Here is a 24,625-nt window from a genome sequence, read left to right on the forward strand (position 1 = left end):
AGCCAACAGGAATTTAAGGTTTGAGTCTTCAAGATCATACTCCTTATCAACCAGTGACAAATCATTCAAGAGTTTGACAAATCTATCATATAAATCAGTCAATGACTCATTAGCCTTTGAGTCAAAGTGTTCACACTCTTGAGTAAGTATTGTCTTCCTGTTCTTCTTAATCGTATCAGTTCCCTGACATCTTGTTTCCAAGGCATCCCATATCTCCTTTGCAGTCTTGCAGTTTATTACCCTGTTTGACATTACATTATCAATGGCACTATGCAGTAAGTGTCGTGCCTTAACATCCTTACCAATTGATGCGATATCTTCAGCAGTGTAATCACTCTTCTCCTTTGGTACTGTTGTGCATATGTTGTGTACTTGATGATTTCATAAACAAAACATCTAAGTAGATTTTACTTAGTGAAATTATGTAGCACTCGACGGATAAGAATTATAGTCCCGACGGATAACTCATTATAGTCCCGACAGATGATTAACTTATTATACATCGAGTGAGTAGCTTATGTAATAATAAGTTTGTAGCACAGTTATGTATGCACCTTTGTATAGAATCTGTAGTAGCATATAAGTCATGTTGACTTTAACTAGATATGCAGAATAGGTTGATTAATTGTACATAAATGATGTCTTGTAATTCTGCATAAGTGAAATAGAGTCAAGTGCCAAAATAGCTACCGACGGATGATTAACAAAGCCATCGACGGATGATCAAATGACTATCAACGGATGTTTAATATAGCAGTCGACGGATGATCAATTAAACCATCAACGGATGTTCCGAAAGTCGATGGATGATCATATAAAGAATTCAAACAGCAGTTGAACAGTGAAAGCTGACACACAGCCGTCGAGATGTATACATACACACTGTGGAAGCCCATTAACTGGGTAATAGAGGATGAAAAACAGCAAAGCTTAAAACTGATAGTTTTTATATTTCTTCAGTCTTTTTGACTTTGTAATCTTCGTATTATATAAACCAAGAGAGTAGCAAATAGAAAAACTGAGATAGCTGAGAAACACAAAAACAGAGAAATCTTTGTAAGCATAATCATTAGCATTTCCTGTATTCTCAGTAGTTCAATTTGTAAGTAGCTGTGAGCATTCCTGCACATAGAGTCCTCTCGATATATTGTATATATCTCTGGTGGAATTGTTTAAATCCACCAAAAAGTTTTTAAAGACTCTTATTTTTAATTACTTTTGTTTTGATTCTATTAAGTTTCTATTCCGCATTGTGCTAATCAAAACATTATATCTATATTCGAGTTGAACATTTTTATTTCGAGAAAAAGGTTCAAGAATTCCATTCAACCCCCCCTTCTATAATTCTTGCTATATTGTTAAGGGACTAACAATTGGTATCAGAGCAAGCTCTTAATCTACAAAGAGTTTAAAGATAAAAAACAATTCAGCAAGATGAACAAGAAAGATGTTGGAGTCAAGATTCTTTTTCTTGATGAAGATAATTACCATCATTGGAAGGTAAAGATGCATCTTCATATGCTTTCTCAAGATGAGGCCTATGTGGACTGCATAGAAAAAGGCCCTCATGTTCCAATGAGAGCTGCAATAGGAAACGAGCCATCTGTTCCAAAGCCAAGGCATGAATGGTCTGATCCTGACATTGAACAGGTCAGGAAAGATAAAAAGGCCATGAACATTCTGTTCAATGGAGTTGATGCAGACATGTTTGATACCATTATCAACTGCAAAACTGCCAAGGAAGTTTGGGACACAATACAGATAATTTGTGATGGCACTGAGCAAGTAAGAGAAAATAAAATGCAGCTCCTGATTCAGCAATATGAGCATTTTCACAATGAAGAAAGTGAGTCACTCACTGACACTTTTAGTAGATTTCAAAAACTACTAAATGCTCTTAAGTTGCATGGAAGAGTCTATCAGACTAAAGAGTCCAATCTGTAATTTATCAGATCTCTTCCAAAGGAATGGAAACCAATGACAGTCTCATTGAGAAACTCACAAGATTATAAGGAGTTTACTTTGGAGAGACTGGACCTATGAGCTTAAGATAGAGCAGGATGAAAGAATGGAGAGAGGAAAGAAGAAAGGAGGATCCATTGCACTAGTTGCTGATCTGGAAAAGGAGAAGGAAGTGAAGATGAAATCTGTAGAATCAACTACAAAGGTCTATGAGAATAAGGGTAAGGGGCTAGCTGCAGAAAGTGAAGAATCATTGAGCCAAGATGACATGGAGGACATTGATGAGCACCTAGCATTTCTTTCAAGGAGATTTGCCAAGCTCAAGTTCAAGAAGAACTTTGGAGCAGCCAAGCTAAATAGAAACATGGTGGATAAGTCAAAATTCAAATGTTTCAAATGTGGCTTGGCTAAGCATTTTGCAAATGAGTGTAGAAAGTCAGATTCCAGTAAGAAAAGGTTTGAGTTTGTGGATTATAAGTAAAAATACTTTGATCTACTCAAACAAAAGGAAAGGGCTTTTATTACACAAGAGAATGACTGGGCAGCAGATAGTTTGAATGAAGATGAAGATGTCAGCTATGTCAATCTAGCCCAAATGGCCAAGTCTGATGAAATAGAGACAAGTTCCTCAAGCAATCAGGTAATCACTACAAACCTTGCACATTTATCTAAAGCTGAGTGTAATGATGCCATAAATGACATGTCTACAGAATTGTATCATTTGCGTGTTACACTTAAGTCTCTCACTAAAGAAAATGCTAAAATCAAAGAAAACAACTTGTTTTTAAGTGAGAGAAATAATGTGCTTGAGTCTCAGTTTGTTGAGTTTGAGAAACTAAAAATTGAGTGTAAGATTGCCAAAGAGGAATTAACTGAGTCCTTGAAAAAGGAAGAAATTTTGAAGAAGCAGCTCAAGCGTGAACAAGAGGTGATTAAAGCATGGAAAATATCTAGGGATGTTCATGCTCAAATCACCAAAGTTCAAGGAATTGAGTCTTTTTATGATGAAGCCTGGAAAAGGAATAAAGAGAAACTAGAACCTATTTTGGTAGATGGGTTGCTGACAGATGTAGACTCGACGGATGATGAGGACTATCCGTCGGATAACAAAAAGTGTTATCCGTAGAATGATAAAAATCCTCATCCGTTGGCTATAAGCAAACCCATTAGCAAAGCCAAATTAATCAAGCTAAATGATAAGTATGGGTCTGTTTCCAAGAACTTTGTTTCAGGAGAGTCAAGTCAAGCTAAAAAGGGAAAAAGGCTAATGTTGGTCACATGACTGTCAAATAGTTAAGTGACAGACTTGAGAAAATAGAGGTAAAAACAGAGACTAAAAAGAAAAACAATAGGAATGGTAAAGTAGGGATTAACAAACACAATAACTACACACCTGATAAATATGCTCCTAGAAAAATCTGTGTCAAGTATGGTAGTGTAAATCATTTGTCTGTTAATTGCAAATCTGCCATGCCTACTCCCATGTCTGTTCAGCCTCAATTTCCTAACATGAATGCCATGCATCACATGCCTGTTAATGATATGTCTACACAAAATATGAATCCACAGTTTGCTAATATGCCATTTGTACCTAATCCATATTATGCTGCATACAGTATGCCTCAAATGTCATTTAGCATGCCTTACTGGAATAACATGTTTACACCAAGCATGCCATTTCCTGTTAGCCATAACATGCATGATAATTCTGTTGTATTTAGTGGTTTCAAAGGTACAACCCAATTGACTAAGGAAGAATCTGAAATTCCTAAGTCAAATGAGATAAAACCTAAGAAACAGAAGAAGAAAGCTAACAAGGCAGGACCCAAGGAAACTTGGGTACCAAAATCAACTTGATTTGATTTTGATGTGTGCAGGGAAACAGAAAGAATCTTTGGTACTTGGATAGTGGTTGTTCAAGACACATGACTGGTGATTCTACCCTGCTCACAGAGTTTAAGGAGAGAGCTGGCCCAAGTATTACTTTTGGAGATGACAGCAAAGGTTATACTGTGGGATATGGCTTGATTTCAAAGGACAATGTCATCATTGAAGAGGTTGCCTTAGTGGATGGTCTCAAACACAATCTGCTGAGTATCAGCCAGCTTTGTGACAAAGGCAACTCAGTAACCTTCAACAAAGAAGCCTGTGTTGTGACTAATAATCAAAACAACAAAGTGGTTCTCACTGGTATGAGAAGAGGAAATGTGTACCTAGCTGACTCCAACTCAACTAAAGCAGAATCTGTAACTTGTCTTCTCAGTAAAGCAAGTCAAGATGAAAGTTGGCTATGGCACAAGAAGCTATCCATTTAAACTTCAAGACCATGAATGAGCTGGTAAAGAAAGAACTTGTAAGAGGCATTCCTCTAGTGGAGTTTACAAAGGATGGACTGTGTGATGCCTGCCAAAAAGGGAAGCAGATCAAAGCATCATTCGGGAAGAAACTTGATTCAGCAATTGAAGAGCCTCTGCAATTGCTTCACATGGATCTGTTTGGACCAGTCAATGTATTGTCAATTTCAAAGAAAAGATTTTGCCTAGTAATTGTAGATGATTTTTCAAAGTTCTCTTGGACATATTTCTTAAAGTCTAAAGATGAGGCTAGTGAAATCATCATCAATCACATAAGGCAAGTTAACAATCATCCTGATTTCAAAGTTAGAAGAATCAGGAGTGACAATGGAACTGAGTTCAAGAACTATATCATGAGAGCATTTTGTGAGGAAAATGGAATCTTACATGAGTTCTCAGCAGCAAGGACTCCACAACAGAATGGAGTAGTGGAAAGGAAGAACAGATCACTTATTGAAGCTGCAAGGACAATGCTTGAAGAATCAAAATTACTAACATATTTCTGGGATGAAGCTGTAAACACTGCATGCTACACTCAGAATATCTCTCTGATTATTCAAGCAAGATGCATGACTCCTTATCAATTGTTCAAGAACAAGAAGCCAACTCTAAACTTTCTTCATGTATTTGGCTGTAAATGCTATATTCTGAGAAATTAAACTGATCAAAATGGGAAGTTTGATGCTAAAGCAGATGAAGGATTTTTTGTTGGATATGCTGTTGGTAAAGCATATAGAGTCTACAATCTAAGAACCAACATTGTTGTGGAATCTATACATGTTGTGTTTCATGATAAAAAGATTGAAGGACTGAAAGATGGAGATTACCATGAGAGCCTCAAATTCGACAATGTTGAGATGGTCAGTGATGAAAGTGATGATGAGAGTGATCAAGAAACAGTGTCTAAGTATAATGCAGACAAATCTACCACCAATGAAGCACAAAACTCAACATCCGTCGAGTTACATAATGCTTCATCCGTCGGAAGGAAATCTGTGTTATCCGTCGGAAGACAACCTGCCTCATCCGTCGGTACTCAAAATTCACCATTCGTCGGGTTATCTAAAGGAGCAGGAAGTCAAGGTAGATCACCCATAGAAAGTACCCCTTTCTCAAATCAAAGATCCTCAAACTCAGGGGGAGTTTCTAGCAATCAAAACTCAATCACACATCAAGACAACATTGAGGTCTCTTCATCTAGAGCTAATCTACCTCAACCAAGGAAATTGACAAAAGATCACCTCTTTGAACTAATTATTGGTGCTGTTTCTTCTAGAGTTCAAACCAGGAGAACAACTCAAGAAGAATGTCTATACAACAGCTTTCTGTCAAAGGAAGAACCAAAGAAGGTAGAAGAAGCCTTGTTAGATCCTGATTGGATTTTAGCTATGCAGGAGAAGCTAAACCAATTTGAAAGGAATAAAGTATGGAAGCTGGTACCCAAGCCTAAAGGAAAGAATCCAATAGACACCAAATGGGTATTCAGAAACAAGATGGATGAAAATGGCATAGTAGTAAGGAACAAAGCCAGATTGGTTGCTAAAGGCTATTGCCAGCAAGAAGGAATAGATTTTGATGAAACATTTGCTCCTGTTACAAGACTTGAAACCATCAGAATCTTTTTAGCCTATGCAGCCCATGCCAATTTCAAGGTCTATCAAATGGATGTCAAAAGTGCCTTTCTGAATGGAGATTTGGAGGAAGAAGTGTATGTTAGTCAACCTCCTAGCTTTGAAGATCCAAATTTTCCAGAGTATGTCTATTATCTACTGAAAGCACTTTATGGACTGAAGCAAGCACCTAGAGCCTGGTATGACACTTTATCAAAGTTCCTTTTGGAAAATCACTTCACAAGAGGTACTGTAGATAAAACTTTATTTTTCAGAAATGTCAATGGCTCTAGCATACTTGTTCAAATTTATGTAGATGATATTATTTTTGGCTCTACAGATGAGAAACTTTGTAAAAAGTTTGCCAAACTGATGTAAAGTAAGTATGAAATGAGTATGATGGGAGAACTAACTTACTTCCTTGGTTTACAAGTTAAGCAAGTTAGTGATGGAATATTCATTAGTCAAACTAAATATATTTTTGATCTTTTAAAGAAGTTTGATCTAATGGATTGCACATCTGCAAAAACTCCCATGGCCACTGCAATTAAGCTTGAATTAAACACTACTGAAAAGTCTGTGGATATTTCAAGCTATAGAGGCATGGTTGGCTCACTTCTGTACTTAACAGCTAGTAGGCCAGATATAATGTTTGCTACATGTTTATGTGCTAGATTTCAGGCTGATCCTAGAGAATCTCACTTGATAGCTATTAAGAGAATTTTCAGATATCTCAAGGGAACACCAAAACTTGGCATTTGGTATCCTAGAGATTCTGGTTTTGATCTAACTGGTTATTTAGATGCAGACTATGCAGGTTGCAGAATTGACAGAAAGAGCACAACAGGAACTTGTCAATTTCTAGGAAACAAGCTTGTGTCATGGTTCAGTAAAAAGCAAAATTTAGTTTCTACTTCTACAGCTAAAGCTGAATATATTGTTGCTGGCAGTTGCTGTGCACAGATTTTATGGATGAAAAATCAATTGCTAGACTATGGTTTGCAAGTTGAAAGGATTCCTATTTTCTGTGATAACACAAGTGCAATCGCCATCACTGAAAATCCAGTGCAACATTCAAGGACAAAGCACATAGACATCAAGTACCATTTCATAAGGGAACATGTAATGAATGGTACTGTAGAGTTACATTTTGTTCCAAGTGAGAAGCAACTTGCAGATATCTTTACCAAGCCACTAGATGAATCCACCTTTTCAAGGTTGGTAAGTGAGTTAGGCATGCTTAATTACTCTTGAATTTATCTGAGTTATTTCGCAAGTTGAAATGTAGCCAGAAATTTAGCTGATTTTTAGTCATGGATGAAATTTTGGCTAAGTCAAAATTTGCATCTCGACGGATGACCATTATCCATCGAGTTGAGTCATCCGTCGATATACTATTTGCAAATAAAAAATCAATTACTTTTCTGGAATCTTTTAAAACTCGACGGATAACAGTTTATCCTCATCCGTCGAATTGTCTAAATCTTAACCGTTAATTCCCTGAACATTATCCATCGAGTATACTTACAGTTTGTAAGCATTACACGACGGATAATGGGTGGAATTTTTACAGTTTATTTTTAAAACGGCTATTTTAGGCAATTTCTATTGGGTAATTTACTTTTCTTTATTATTTTCATCCGTTGTTTTTGAGATAGTATAAAAGCTTATTTCATTCTAACTATTTTCTTTTATCATTCTCAAATTCAACTGCTTTTATTTCATTCTCTCTCAAGCAAATATTCTCCTTCTCTTCAAGCTTTCATTCTCTAACAATGGCACCTGTAGTAAAGATTATGTCTCAGACTGGGTTCATTTATGAGAAGAACAACTTCACTGCTTTGGTTAATAAGGGTATTCAGCAATCAGAAGACTATCACAAGATGATGGACTTCGTGAAGAACTGCAAGTTAAGTTATGCCATGCTTGAATCACCCACAATTTTCTGTGAAGTTGTTGAAGAGATGTGGACCACTGCAATCTACAACTCTACTGACAAAACCATCACTCTAACTATCAAAGGTAATGAGTTCTGTATCAATAGTGATGTGATAAAATCATGTTTCAAAATTCCTGATGATAATGTAACTTCACCACACAATGACACTGATATGATCAATATGCTTAATTCCATGCATTATGCACTTCCTACTACTAAGCTAATTGATATTAGAAGATTAGGTTTTAGGAAGGAATGAAGTTTCATGTGTGATGTTGTGACTAAAGTTTTCTCTGGAAAAATCAGTAATTTTGATTCTGTGAACATTTCAATGCTATACATACTAGTTACAGATAAATTTTACAATTTCAGTGACCTTGTCTTGTATGAGTTAGGTTTTAAACTAGGTGAGTTAGCCAAAAGGGGAAAGAATATATATTATGCTAGATTTTTCATGATATTGGCTAACCATATTTGTCAAGAGATTGTACTTGAGAACCCAAACAACAAATTAGCTTGTTGGGTTCAAGAGAGAAGAATCATTATAGATTTGAACAGAGCCAACCATCATAGGGATGTGCCAATGTTCTACTTTCCTGTAATGCAGACACCTCAGGTAAGTGAGGTAAGTTCATCCATACCCTCAACTATTCAAATCTCCTCAATTTCTTTGAGTTCAGGAGTAGCTATGGCAACTGTGATAATGACCAAACAGTTGCCTACCAAAGCTGTCAAAATAACTATAATTTCTAAATCCAAGTTAAAGAAAACCCCCTCTGGTATCTCTCAAAAGGTACCAGTTGAAAAATCCACCAAAGCCAAAGAGGGGAGTGTGAAGGAGGGTCAGTTAGGTGAGGGAAGGGGTGAACATCAAAGAAACCCCAAGGATAAGGTTGGAGAGTTGAGTGAATCCCAGCCTAGCCATACTGCAGTTTCCCAACAAACTGCAGTGCTTAAAAAGGACAAAAGCTCACTTCTAGCTACATCATCCCAAAAGGATGTGGCTATTGAACAAAGCTCTCAGCCAAGAGCACAGGCCAAAAGGGTTAGGGACACAAGCTCACCCCAAACTTACACAAGAAAGAAGAAATCCAAAACCACTGGGGATGCACAGGGCACACACACAGTGCAAACTGGTGCTAAAGACACAGTCCCTGCACTTTCTCAAATTCAGTTTGATGTGGCTCCAATAAATGTGGAGTCACAGCCAAAATCTCTTATAATAGAAGCCTCTGAAACACCATACTCACCGACAAACTCTCTGGAAGTGGATATGATAAACACTTCAATTCCTGATTCCCCTTCTTTAACTCTATTGGGGAAGCCAAAATCTAGTACAAGTGAGCATCATCTTTTAGATGATTTGTTGGCTCACTTGCCAATTCTTTCAGATACTATTGTGACATCTGTGCCTCAAATAACTTCAATCAACACAGAGTCAACAATAGATTCTCTTCCCACCTCATTCATTTCTACTCTCTCGATGGATATTGCTCATCCGTCGAGTAGTGTTTGTATCCCGACGGATAAGCTTAACAGCAGTTATCCGTCGGATAGCTTTACCATTCACCCGATGGATATCACTTATCCGTCGAGGGTCTCTGCACAACTTTAAACTTCAATTATTTCTAGTACAGAAGATTTAGTGGTAATACAGTCACTCTTAGGACTGAGAGAGGAGAGTGCATTGAGTGAGAGGCTGGGTTGCTCCCAGGCAAAAGGAGAGGAAAAGAGTGAATCTCAGCAATCCATTTATTCAGGATTGGCAAAAGTGAGTGAGAGGAGTCCCACCTTAGTAGGTGAAGGTGAGGGTGTGAGGGTGGGGAGCCAGGGTGAGACCCTGATGCAACAAAAGAGAGATTATGAGAGAAAGGCAGGTACAGGAGAAATAAGGGCGGATCCAGCCATTGCTAGTGAGTCAATGATTGTGGATGATGCTGAAAAGGAAAGACAATTTCAGCAACATTACAAAGCTGAAATTGATAACATTTCCTTGGATGCTGACACTTTTACTCATCATGTGTCAGCCTATCAATTGTTGGCTGCTCAGGGCAATGTGGAGGCAGAACAGACCTTGAATTTAGTACACACCTCAGAATCTCTTCAAAGAGATAAAGCTGCTGTCAATAGGATGCCTTCTCAAGCTGGTGAGCCATCTGAAGAATTTGGAGTAAATTCTAATGATGATGACTCTATTTCTCTGGATGGAAGCATGAACTTAGGGGGAGATGAAGGCCCAAGTTCTGTTTCAAATTTACCTGGATGGGCATGGACAAAGGAATCTACACCAGGACAATTTGGTGTATCTTTGGTCAAGCAAGTGATGGCTATTCAAAAGGCCCTTCAGGAAACTTCAGATGCTGGTACCAAGGCCATTCTTCAAGCTCACCAAGACTCTCTACATCTCATGAAGATCCAGCACTTAAGACAGAATCTGAGTGTGGATGAACTAAAAAGAGATATAGCTGACTTGAAAACTTATAATTCTGAGAAGCTGGATTCAGTAATGCCTTATGGTACCATGCAAGATCTATTACTGAGACTGAGGAGAGAATCAGATTCTGAAAAGAAGCTAGCCAAGCTGGAAGACAGAGTTCAAGTTATTGAAAATTCAGTGGCTATCCTTCTTTAAAATCAACAGACTCAGACAAATCTTCTCATGCAACTGGCTAAAGCACAAGGTCTAACTCCTCAACTTGATGATAACAAAAAGGGGGAGAGAGAATCAAGTAAGGGGGAGAAAGGACCAACTGAGGGGGAGACACTTCAAGTACAAATCAACAAAGTAATTGTACCTTCAATTACTGTCTCCAAGCCAACAGTTGCAAATGGTATAGATCTAATTAAAGCAGCAGCAACAAATTTGAAAGTTGTTGAAAAGGAAAGTTGAGTTTGATCAACTGGAATAAGATTGATGAGGAGATACATAAAAAGTTTGAACTAGTCAAGGAGCCAGTTAAGTCAGCCATCCATCACTCTCATGTCAAGCCAATCAGTATGAATGAGATGAGCATGAACTATCTGGAAAAAGGACAATCTACCTGCATCAAGTCTACAAAAGCTGAAACAATTCTTAAACCAAGGTCAAATTATCCAAAATCATCTTGGAAAAACCCCATGGACACTGTGTATGAGACACCCAAGCCTGATGAAAAGAAGCTTCTGTCAAGATCTATTGTCTTCTATAAAGATCCAGCTGATTCAGCTTCAAAAAGGAGAATTGCTAAGATATTCGGAAATGGAAAGGAAATTTGTGTGGTAGCTGGACATCCACAATTTGCTCAAGCAAAGAAAGAAGGAAAAGCCAGATTAAAGCAGGAAAAGAGGCAAGCTGCTCTAGATGCAAAGAAGTCTAAACAAAAGAAAGAACAGATTGCTATCTTGGCCAAGCTACAGGCTGTAAATTCTTCTCAACAAATTCCCTCTCAAGCATCTGAAGCTGCTGAATCAAAGAAGAAAATTGAAGAACAGAAGAAATCCCCAAGGAAGAAAGAATTGGCTAGAAGAACAAAAAGGAAACTGGATGTTGTTGACAAGGAATTGGAAGATCAATTTCCTAAGGAATCCACACCAGCTACAACTCAAGCATCAAAGCCCTCTGTGGTATTTGAAGACATAAAGGTGGTGGATCCCTACAGGAACATACATGGTAAACCTATTGTGCCAAAGGATGAGCCAATAGAGTGGGATAATCTACCAATTCCTGACTTCAGCTTACCAATCCTTAGCAAGCCAAAAAGGACAAAGTCAAGGGCAGTCAAGAAAGTGAAGCTGTCACCTCTCAAATCCAAGTCAGTAGTTAAAGCTCAACCCAAGGTCAACAGGGGAGACTACTTGTACTTGTGTGACATCAAAGAATTTTCAGATCTAAATCTTTATCTGGATGAACTGGATGAAGTAAGGGCAATTGATGCATACAGAAACCTACCTGAAAGGTTGGTGTTCAAGTACAAAGGAGGAAGGGAGATTCAGTGGCCACTTCACAGGATTCTTCAAGAAAGCCAAGTTGTGCTGATTAAAGTCTATTCATCCTTTAAGAAAAACTTTGGGTTCAATGTAACTACAAGAAGACTAGTATTGAAGAAGATTGAAGAGCTGAGGAGTGTTAGAGCTAAAGATGCACTCCCAAAGATACTAATCATCCCATATACAGGGAGAAGAGTACATCTAAGGCCCTACTGGCTGATGGAATTCATGGATGACAAGGGTGTGAGAAGATTCTTCAGATTAGAAGACCAACTGAGTATCTCTAGCAATGAGACTCTCTTGGAAATGCAAGAAAAGCTAGATCTCTCAGAATCTGATGAACTGGAATTCCACAGGCACCTCCAGAATCAAATTGAGGAAAATAACAGAAAGCTTGGAAGAAGATCCAGACCTTCAAGGAACTGGAAAAATCTGCTCAGGCTAGAGGAACATCTTGAATTGACTGTGAGCCAAACCTTGTACATTTTGTTTAATTGAAGCACTTTCAGTTTATCTACTTATCTTTAAAGATGAATGTTCAGGATGTTTTGTTATCATCAAGTATCTCTTAATTTATGGCTACAATTCCAGTAGACATAAATTGAGGGAGATTGTTGTGCATATGTTGTGTACTTGATGATTTCATAAACAAAACATCTAAGTAGATTTTACTTAGTGAAATTATGTAGCACTCGACGGATAAGAATTATAGTCCCGACGGATAACTCATTATAGTCCCGACGGATGATTAACTTATTATCCATCGAGTGAGTAGCTTATGTAATAATAAGTTTATAGCACAGTTATGTATGCACCTTTGTATAGAATCTGTAGTAGCATATAAGTCATGTTGACTTTAACTAGATATGCAGAATATGTTGATTAATTGTACATAAATGATGTCTTGTAATTCTGCATAAGTGAAATAGAGTCAAGTGCCAAAATAGCTACCGACGGATGATTAACAAAGCCATCGACGGATGATCAAATGAGTATCAACGGATGTTTAATATAGCAGTCGACGGATGATCAATTAAATCATCAACGGATGTTCTGAAAGTCGACGGATGATCATATGAAGAATTCAAACAGCAGTTGAACAGTGAAAGCTGACACACAGCCGTCGAGATGTATACATACACACTGTGGAAGCCCATTAACTGGGTAATAGAGGACGAAAAGCAGCAAAGCTTAAGACTGATAGTTTTTATATTTGTTCAGTCTTTTTGACTTTGTAATCTTGGTATTATATAAACCAAGAGAGTAGCAAATAGAAAAACTGAGATAGCTGAGAAACACAAAAACAGAGAAATCTTTGTAAGCAGAATCATTAGCATTTCATGTATTCTCAGTAGTTCAATTTGTAAGCAGCTGTGAGCATTCCTGCACACAGAGTCCTCTCGATATATTATATATATCTCTGGTGGAATTGTTTAAATCCACCAGAAAATTTTTAAAGACTCTTGTTTTTAATTACTTATGTTTTGATTCTATTAAGTTTCTATTCCGCATTGTGTTAATCAAAACATTATATCTATATTCGAGTTGAACATTTTTATTTCGAGAAAAAGGTTCAAGAATTCCATTCAACCCCCCTTCTGTAATTCTTGCTATATTGTTAAGGGACTAACAGGTACAGACTTTGCTGCTTCACCTGCAACTGCAATAGCGAGCTTGGTTGGTTTGTGAGGTCCTTCCTTAATTCTATCGAGATATTCAGGATCAATAGCTTCCAGGAATATGGTCATCCTCACCTTCCATATGGGATATTCAGATGGTCTCAATATGGGAACTCTAATCGTCTCATATCGGCTTTGGATTTGTGTCTTTGGAGGTTCTTCGGTTTTGGTGGGCTTAGTTGGAGTTTCTACTTCAGACATGATTCTTTTTGGATCTTAAACTGTTTGTGTGTTAACAGGTAGGCTCTGATACCACTTGTTAGGTCACACACACACTGTAGAGGGGGGTGAATACAGTGTATAGCACAATCAAATCGAATTTTTAATAACTCAAGTAACAGAAAACAAACTTTATTCAAAACAATAAACTGTGTTACAGTATGGAACTGTCCTCTCTCAGTGATGAACAAATATCACGAGAGCTGCTAGGGTTACAATGAATAATCTTCTCGATAACAATAACACTTATAGTGTAAACCCTATGTATGTGTTTATATACTACACAGTTACAAGATAATCGCTAATAGATATGGAATATAATTTTTCTTCCTAAAATATATCAATCAGATATCTTTTTTTCCAAGTATTCTATTCTTCATAGAATTCCTTCTTCATGCATATCTCTTCTTATGTTTGTCTCGATCTTCTCTTCCTGTAAATCAGCTGCCTTCCTTATCTGAACGTTTCCTTTAAGTCCTGATATTATCTTCTGATAAATATCTCCTGAACCTTAAGTACTGACGACTTAAGTTCTGACTTCAGTATAAGTGTTGATTTCAGTTAAGTACTGATTTGTCCTGTTTAAGTAAGATCTGAAAACTAAACATAAATCACATTAGTCATGACATTATCAAATATATCTAACAAAATCATATTATTAAAAATTTCTATTAAATAAATTTCATAGCTTAAAATTTCCACTTCAAATTAAATTCAAAAATTAAATAATATTGAGAACAATTCGTGCATCGCACGGATTTTAGGCTAGTATTATATTAAAGACGAACCAATAAAAGTTTGATTGATAGTCGGACTGGTCACCGTGATTATAATAACATTTAAAATAAAACATTCTCATAAATAGATTAATATTCATAATATAATTATATAGTTACAAATAAAATCATAATATCTCTAATGATCTGGGTTTAAAGAAATATTATAAAATATTCACCATTGTCAGTGCTAAATATAAAGTGTTCACTTTAGCATACTTAATAGGAAATAGGGAAACCTCGAAGCAATTTCTGCCGGATATAATAGTGGAGAATTATTCGGTACGTTTCAAAAGTATGACTATACGAGCATAGACGAAATAAGTAAAGAAATTAACAAATTTAAAAGAGGCAATCAAAGAAATATGAATGGATGAAGTATATTTGATACGAATAATGTTAAATGTACAGAATTGTTTACATAATTTTTGTAAACGTGAAAGTAATATATTAATAATTTTTGTCGGCCAAGTGATTATTGTAGTCCCCTATACTTATTTTTATTTATTTATTTAAAATTTTTATATTTTTTTGATGTACACCTACAACAAGTTTATTGTTTAATTGTACAAGTTATTACTAAGTATTTACTTTTTATTATTTAATAAAAATATTTACATTCTTATGTTGTATATATTTCCTTGTAGTATATATTTATTTTTTTATTTTAATACTAGTATAGTTTCTTTTAAATATGATTAGATGTTTAACCTTTTAAATTAAGTTCTTAAAAAGATTAATTTCAATATAAAAATCACAACAAATGAGATTGGTAAAAAGTAATCAAAACACTATAACATAAAGAATAACCGACTAAATAGTAACATTATATGTCTCAATAAAAATCAACAATAAGTCTCAATAAAAAAAATCATAGCATATTTGTGTTCACAACTACAAATACCGAACTTGGATCAAATAAAAAAACATGTTTGGTAGCTTTCCAATTTAAAACATCTCATTCATTATATTTATTCACCTTGATTTCTAAAATAGCATGATAGAAGAATGGTATGCAGAAAAGAATGATGATGAGAATATTATTTCAAAAATATAATATATGTTATACAAAATTATAATATATGTTAAACAACATAATATTTGTAATATTTGTAACCTTTCTTATAATATATAATATTACAATTTATTTTACAAGTATTGTCTTATTATTAAAATAAAAAAAATTATATTTTTTTCGTAATATAGAATATTTTAATTTTGTGAGTAGAAGTTGATTACTTGTAAATAGATAATTTTGATGAAATTTTAATAGTAATATATAAAAAGAAAAAAAAAATGTAAGAAACAAATAATAAGAAGATGAAAATGAATTACATATATAACTACAGGGGCGACAAAGATTATTAATGCAGCGATGAGCTGACTCTTCCACACATCATTCTGTACAAATATTCTGTAGCTAATTATGTAAATGTAGTATTACTCATTTGCTATTGCTAGCTAGTGTCATCATGTGTGATCTTGATTTGTACCGTAAACCTTTAATACGTTTCTTCTTGCCTATCTTCCTATATGCCTTGTACGTTATAACAACAATCGAATAATATAGATTTTCCAGATTATGATGCAACACATGTACGTGGAACATTACGTGGTTGTATAATGATATCATAGTTCATAAGTTACATGCGAAACTGATTTCAGCTTATTTCCTCGTCCCTTCCTGCAGGGTACATAGGGATCAAGAAGTAGTAAGCTTTTGCACAAACAGCTTGTTCCTTCTCAATTCTCATTGATCTCCTGCTTAAAAGTTTTCTTTTTCCTTCTGGCAATTCTACACTGATTCTACCGTTTTTGTTCTTTTCGAAATTAAGTATTTTTTTAGCAATCTAATTTCATATTTCCTTTCCTGCAAGTATCAGTAACATGTCTGCGATGACTGACTTAAATCATCGTTGCATGGACTCCCTAATGCAATTGAAATCCATTAGTAATCTTGGTAGAAAAAGATGGCACTTGGCTTTTGCTGCTATTTTCTCTTTAAGAGCTTTCTCTCGTCCAAAGAAATTATCAAATTACAAGAGAATTAAACCTCAAAATTGTGTCCTTGATGTTTTTTCTCCCTCTTTTCCAAATGTTAACCAGTCCAGCCTTACACGATTAGTTAAGGATAAAGATTTAGAGCACCTTGAAACTCTCGGTGGTGTAGAAGGTCTGGTTTCTGCTCTCAGAACAGATGTGGAGCATGGATTACTTGCAGATTCTGATGATATTAAACGACGACAGGAAGCCTTTGGGACGAATACTTACCCTAGGCAGCCTACAAAAAGTTTCTTTACTTTTGTAGTGGAAGCTCTTAAAGATCCAACCATTCTCATTCTCCTTGTTTGTGCTGCACTCTCTCTTGCTTTTGGTATGAAAGAAGATGGACCAAAAGAAGGATGGTACGACGGTGGGAGCATATTTGTAGCGGTTTTTTTAGTGATATCTGTCTCTGCGATTAGTGATTTCAGGCAAAGCAGACAATTCGACAAATTGTCTAAGGTTAGCAATAATATTCAAGTGGAAGTTGTAAGAAAAGGAAGGCGTCACCAGATTTCAGTGTTTGATATTGTCGTGGGAGATGTTATTTGTTTGAAGATTGGTGATCAAGTGCCTGCTGATGGAGTGTTTGTGGAGGGTCATTCTCTACAAATTGATGAAGCAAGTATGACAGGGGAAAGTGATCATGTGGAAGTTAATCTTGACAAAAATCCGTTTCTTATTTCGGGTACAAAAGTGGCTGATGGATATGCTAAGTTTGTAGTCACTTCTGTTGGCATGAATACAACTTGGGGAGAGATGATGAGTTCAATTAGTCACGATTCTAGTGAAGAAACGCCTCTCCAAGCACGGCTCAACAAACTCACCTCATCAATAGGTAAGATTGGTCTCGCAGTAGCTGTTCTAGTACTTGTAGTCTTGTTGATTAGGTTTTTCACGGGAAATACCAAGGATGATGATGGAAAAACTGAGTTTAATGGCAGCAAGACTAAGGCTGACGATGTTGTTAATGGTGTTGTGGGGATAATAGCTGCCGCAGTTACCATTGTAGTTGTCGCCATACCTGAGGGATTGCCCTTGGCAGTCACCCTCACACTGGCTTACTCGATGAAAAGAATGATGGAAGATCAGGCTATGGTAAGGAAGTTATCTGCTTGCGAGGCTATGGGCTCTGCTACAACTATTTGTACGGATAAAACAGGTACTCTCACAATGAACCAAATGAAGGTGACGAAGTTTTTCCTTGGACATGAATCTATGGACAAGAGTTTTACTTCTATTGCTTCCAACATTATTGAATTACTCTACCAAGGGGTGGGTTTAAACACAACTGGCAGCGTTTACAAGTCTGATTCAGGATCCGACTTAGAGTTCTCAGGTAGTCCTACTGAAAAGGCAATTCTTTCCTGGGCTGTCAGGGAGTTAAATATGAATATGGAGGAACTAAAAAGGAGTTCTAAACTTCTGCACGTGGAAGCATTCAATTCGGAGAAAAAAAGAAGTGGAATCCTAATGAAGAAAAATGGAGACAACATTATGCATGTGCATTGGAAAGGAGCTGCAGAGATGATAATAGCAATGTGCACTCACTATTATGACTCACTAGGAAACTTGAAAGTTATAGATGATACTGAAAGGGTGGAATTCAATCTACTGGTTCAAGGTATGGCTGCAAGTAGTCTCCGGTGCATAGCATTTGCACATTCACAAGTCTCTGAACATGAATGCAACGATGAAATTTCAAAACTAAAAGAAAACAGGTTGACCCTACTAGGTCTAGTTGGTATAAAGGATCCATGTCGACCTGGTGTGAGGAAAGCTGTCCAAGATTGTCAACATGCTGGTGTGCACGTAAAGATGATCACTGGAGACAATGTTTTCACTGCGAAAGCAATAGCCACTGAGTGTGGGATACTAAGCATTGACCAGGACATGGATGGAGCAGTTGTTGAGGGTGTGGAATTTAGGAACTACACTGTAGAAGAGCGAATGGAGAAGGTTGATCAAATTTGTGTGATGGCAAGATCTTCGCCTTTCGACAAGCTTCTAATGGTACAATGCCTCAGACAAAAGGGACATGTGGTTGCAGTAACTGGCGATGGGACAAACGATGCACCTGCACTGAGAGAAGCTGATATCGGCCTTTCCATGGGGATCCAGGGTACAGAGGTTGCAAAAGAGAGCTCGGATATAGTTATCTTGGATGACAATTTTGCATCTGTGGCAACTGTTTTGAGTTGGGGAAGATGTGTTTACAATAACATCCAGAAATTCATTCAGTTTCAGCTGACGGTAAATGTAGCAGCTCTTGTCATCAATTTTGTGGCAGCTGTATCGTCTGGGGAAGTACCATTAACAGCAGTCCAGTTACTTTGGGTAAATCTGATTATGGACACATTGGGCGCCCTTGCGCTAGCTACTGAACAGCCAACCAAGGAGCTTATGGACAAGCGTCCTGTGGGTCGTACAGAGCCACTCATATCAAATATAATGTGGAGGAACCTGATAGCTCAAGCCTTGTACCAAATTGTAGTTCTCTTGACATTACAATTTGGAGGGGAAAAGATCTTTAATGTCAACGAAAAGGTTAAGGACACCTTGATTTTCAATACATTTGTCCTTTGCCAGGTTTTCAATGAGTTCAACGCGAGAAAGCTAGAAAAGAAGAATGTTTTTGAGGGGATACATAAGAACAAGCTGTTTCTCGGGATTATTGGGATCACAATTGTTCTCCAAGTTGTGATGGTAGAATTTCTAAAGAAGTTTGCAGATACTGAGAGGTTAAACTGGGGACAATGGGGAGCATGCATTGGTATAGCTATTCTATCTTGGCCTATTGGCTTTCTGGTAAAGTATATTCCTGTTCCAGAAAAGCCATTCTTCAGCTTTCTGAAGGGAAGAACTTGATGGACATCTTCATGGAAAACGAATTAAGGCCTTAGAGTTGTTGGACGGAATGTACATATTTTTATCTTACTACTAAGTTCTGCAAGTCTTTGTTCTTGATCTCAGCTCATTTATATAATGTAATGGTATTTACTGACATTTATAAAATCGTAGTTTGCAAAATATGGCACCTATAGACACTATATAAACCAGTTCTAGAGTCTCAAATTTTGGGTATTATGGCAATTAAATTTGTATATAGCAAATTGATTTCCACTGACAAGACAGTTTTTCATGAACTTACAATGTTTAGCAGGAACCTTAAAAAAGATGTAGTAGTAGAAATGACATGTATCATATATGAACGACAACAAAAAAAAAACAACCAATAATACAACAAATTTATGAAAACCTGTTACTGAGTTCCTAAGATCCGCCATCTCCCTCACTGCATATTCCAGTACTGCAAGTATTCTTTTTACGCCCCCAAAGTTGATTGAACTAGTAAAACTATAGCATGAAATTAGAGATAGATGAAGAAATAGATTCGTACTTAAATACCCGTATACGTTTATGGTAGTTCAGAATTATATGAGCACTAGTTTGTGCGAAGCAGGCGCAATTTCCATTATCGTTTCTGTTAGAGAACTCATTAACCTCATCGGGAGAAGTCACTATCGACTTTATAAAGTTGCAGAATCTAATCAACACCTGCAAAGGATGATATGACATATTAAATTTTACCAGAATTATGAGAAGTTGATAATGAATCATTTTCTCATTTTCAGATTATCTAGTAAAACAACTTCTTAGAACCTTAACAAAGTCGATACATTGTCTATGGTTGAGTATAAAAATTCATAATTAACCATCAGCAGTATGAGATAGCAGAGATTGAAGTAATAACATAAAGAAAACATATATGAAACAAGAGAATGTCATATGTATGATACAGTCACAGAGAGGCCAGATCTATTCTACATATATGGGATGCAGGAGTATATCAATTGAGTCGTTAAGTTTCATATAATTATGAAACCAAACAAAACATACACAGTGTATCCTGGTAGAGTTGGGTATGAGCAGATACAATTTACCCATATTACAACTAATCCTAAAGTAGAGGATTTTTCTGTGAACTTAAGACACTCGAATTTGATATACTTTTACGATGTTTCTAAAATTTATGGGGTATATATGTTGCCTTGGCTGCTATATGAACTTAAACAAATCATACACGAAAATTGTTTCACATAAATTTGTAATAATAGTTCCAATTCTTTCAACATACGTTTTCACTCAGTTTTAACTACTAAAAGTTTTACTGTGCATTACAGAAGTGCCAGCCAGTCCAAAATTCAGCATCTTCATATTTTGTAATAGTATTACTTCTTCCATGTATGAAGTCCTTATTTTGCAATAATATGAATCTAGACACTAATGAATTTATTTCTGCAAGGACATGTTTTAATTTTCTTCAGGTTTAGTGCATTTTGGCAAACAAGTTGCTTTGAAGCAATTGTCCCCGATCTGCCTACAGAACAATGAGATACGTAACCTAATGTACCCATAAATTCTTAAACAAAAGAATTGCATATTTTCCCCTTAATTATTAGTTTTGTACACTTTAACTCTTTTGCTGAATTTTTTTTCCAATATTACCATTAAATGTAATATACTTTTTACCTCTAAACTATAAATTTTGTACACTTTAACCCTTAAAACATTGTCTGTAATTATTGTCTAGAATTATTAAGGTGAAAATAAAGATTATTATTTTTTATCATCTTATCTAGGTTTACTCAATTCCAAGTCAAGATGAATGTGAAATATGATCTACAGTTTGCTATGCATATGACTTTCAGGCAATTGACAGAGAAAGATATTGTGGTATGTTAAATATTAAAACTTAATATGTTTTCTGATGATTAGCAAAAACTGGGTATATGATATCTGCAATTCCTTTCTAGTGAAATATAAATATATATACATATATATATATATATTACCATTTGTTATGCTTTTTCCCTTTATTAGTACCCGTACCATAAAACATTGATCTGGAAACATCCCGTTATACATGGACCATTAATCACATACGCCAAGAAACACCACAAGGGTAAAGAGGTCAATTCGAAATTAGAAGGGTAAAACATGGATTGGTATAAGAACGTACAGGACAATAAGGGAAAAAGAGAATTATAGAGTGAATCAAAAGGAAAGGGGAAAGAAAGGGAAGGTTATGCTGGGTATTATCTTGTCTGTATCTTTTTTTTCTTAAACTGGGAGATAGCTGCCATCTCGAAAGGCAGTACTATTTTAATTTCACCGTCTTTTTATTATAAGATCTGTATTTTATTTTCAATCTAGAGCATAGTTCATCACAAAGTGGTATCAGAGCATCGATCTATGGCACCAGCTATACCTACCGTCAATCAGCGGGTGGAAGAATGAGACTGCAAAGCAACGGTCTAATGAAATGGAGGCTATCGTTACCCGGTTAAAGGGACGAATTTCTCGCTCTCGAGAACATCAAGAAACTATGTTATTTTCAATGAAGAATGAACAGGAGCATTTTCTCACAGAGGTACGATCCACTCTCACTAATTTCCAACCTCTTCGTACTCCGTCGTCAAAAATGGTCGAGGGTAGTGTAAATCAAGGTGATTCAGTAGCGCGAGGCATTTGTCCTACACCAAAGAAGGGGGTAACACGGGGGTGCTTTTTGGTAGCCCGTCAATGGAACGGCCACAGTTTGGTGTATGAGGTACCGGAAGCTGGATATGCCCTTGTTTGAGGGTTTCGACCCGAATGGTTGGCTACTGAGGGTCGAACGATATTTCAATTTCTATCGTTTAACTGAGGAGGAGCGTCTGGAGGCGGTGGTAGTGGCACTGGAAGGAGATGCGCTTCGGTGGTATCAATGGGAACATAAGCGCCACCCTATTCGGCGTTGGGCGAATTTGAAGATGTTTATTCTAAGGCAATTTCGCACTTCCTCTGGTGGCTCACTATATGAGCAGTGGTTGGCGACGTCTAGTGTTGCGGATTACCGTCGTAAATTTATAGAGACGGCAGCTCCTTTAGACAAGGTTCCGGAAAGTATTCTGCTAGGCCAATTCTTGAATGGCCTTAAGGAGGAAGTAAGGGCTGAGGTCCGTCTCCTAAATCCTATGAGCCTAGAACAGGCCATGGACTTAGCCTTAAGGGTGGAGGAACGAAATTCCGTGACTGGACCCACTAAGGGTGGGGTTAGTATGTACAAGTCAGGTTCCTATTCGATGTCATACAAAGGCCCGAGTTAGGCAGGTTCATCTGTTTACATCCCACAGCAACAGAGCCCAACCTCAACTCGTAGTTGGGCATCCCAGGCAGGGGAGTCACATGCCTCAATCAACTCTCCCAGATATTATGGTATGCCACCTGCTAAAGCAGTGAGTGAGATGCGACGCTTAACTGACAAAGAGTTACAGGAGAAAAGGGCCAAATGATTATGCTTCAAGTGCGATGAAAAATGGGGTGTAGGTCACAGGTGCAAGAAACATGAGTTAAGTGTATTGCTCATGGATGAAGACGAAGAAGAAGGCTTGAATTGCGGCCATAGTGAAGCACCAGTGTCTCCCATAGAGGACCCAACCACTGAGGTACATATTTATCCTGAAGTCTCATTAAATTCAGTTATTGGTTTGTCGAACCCCAAGACAATGAAATTATGGGGTACGATTCGGGGTCATGGGGTGGCCGTCATGGTTGACCCCGGAGCAACACACAATTTTATTTCATTGGCCAAGGTTGAAGAATTAGGCCTACCAGTGTCGGAGTGTGACGGGTTTGGAGTAGCTTTAGGTAATGGGGCGTCAATAAAGGGTGCAGGACTATGTAGGGGTGTGGCTTTGAAACTGGAGGAGGATGTGGAAGACCGGGATGATTTTTTGCCGTTAACATTGGGGAATACGGATGTGATATTAGGTGTTCAATGGTTAGAAACTTTGGGAAATATAGTTTGCAACTGGAAAACGCAAGTGATGCAATACGAAGCTGGGGGCAGAACTGTAATACTGGTTGGGGACCCATCTTTGGTGCATTCCCAAATCTCTCTCAAAGCCATGCTTAAAGTCATCCGAAAAACTGGTAATGGTTATTGTGTTGAGTTGAATCAGGTCAAAACACATGATATTAAACAAATCATAGCAAGCAAAGAACAACATCAGTTAGAAGAAAAAGTACCCACGGTTCTGGAAGTTTTGGCATCCACTATTGAGAAGTACACTACTGTATTTACAGCCCCGGTTGGCTTACCCCCATCAAGGGGACATGAACATGCAATTAATTTGAAGGAAGGATCAAATCCAGTCGGTGTCCGCCTATACCGATATCCACAATGCCAAAAAATGAAATAGAGAGACTGATTAAAGATATATTAATGGCTGGGATTATCAAACCATTTACGAGCCCCTACTCGAGTCCAGTCCTCTTGGTTAAGAAACGAGATGGCTCATGGCGTTTTTGTGTTGATTATAGAGTTTTAAACAAGGAGACGATCCCGGATAAATATCGCATTCTGGTGATTGATGAATTATTGGATGAATTACATGGGGCGCGGGTTTTTTCAAAGTTAGATTTAAAGGCGGGGTATCATCGAATTCTAGTTCGCCCTCAAGATATCCATAAAACCGCTTTTATAACTCATGACGTTCATTATGAGTTCTTGTTATGCTTTTCGGGTTGATGAATGCGCCGTCTACTTTTCAATCTCTCATGAATAATGTCTTTCGACCTTTCCTTCGTAAGTTTGTGCTTGTGTTTTTTGACGATATACTCGTCTATAGCGGGTATGAGCAAGAGCATACAAGTCATATGCAGCTAATCTTGGGCACGCTAGCAGAGCACAGTATGGTTGTTAATCAGAAAAAGTACATTTTTTGGTCCCCGGAAGTTGCCTACCTTGGGCACGTCATTTATGGACAAGGAGTGGCAGTAAACATGGATGAAGTGCAACCTATAACTGAGTGGAAATGTCCCCGAAATTTGAAGAAGCTGCGGGGCTTCCTTGGACTGACCGGCTACTACCGAAAGTATGTCAGAAAGTATGCTCAAATTGCCCAACCATTAACTGACCAACTCAGGAAGGATGCTTTCGGCTGGACTCCACAAGCTAATCCAACCTTTAAACAGTTAAAAAGGGCAATGATTAATCCCTCTGTGTTGGCAATGCCGAATTTCAAAAAGC

At 37.1% G+C, this 24,625-nt stretch overlaps 1 protein-coding gene across 1 annotated transcript; it reads left to right on the forward strand.

Moving 5' to 3' along the window:
* Positions 1–16,153: 16,153 nt before the first annotated feature.
* Positions 16,154–19,560, forward strand: LOC141720961 (putative calcium-transporting ATPase 13, plasma membrane-type). Its single transcript, XM_074523678.1, has one exon. It carries the CDS (start codon positions 16,393–16,395, stop codon positions 19,414–19,416), a length of 3,024 nt encoding a protein of 1,007 aa, XP_074379779.1. The 5' UTR covers positions 16,154–16,392; the 3' UTR covers positions 19,417–19,560.
* Positions 19,561–24,625: the final 5,065 nt, after the last annotated feature.

The sequence above is a fragment of the Apium graveolens genome, chromosome 4 (genome assembly GCF_009905375.1).
Source record: "Apium graveolens cultivar Ventura chromosome 4, ASM990537v1, whole genome shotgun sequence".
NCBI classification, from domain to species: domain Eukaryota; kingdom Viridiplantae; phylum Streptophyta; class Magnoliopsida; order Apiales; family Apiaceae; genus Apium; species Apium graveolens.

Bases quoted from the DNA above. Each gene is read 5' to 3' on its own strand.
- LOC141720961 (XM_074523678.1), top strand. From the start codon at position 16,393: ATGTCTGCGATGACTGACTTAAATCATCGTTGCATGGACTCCCTAATG.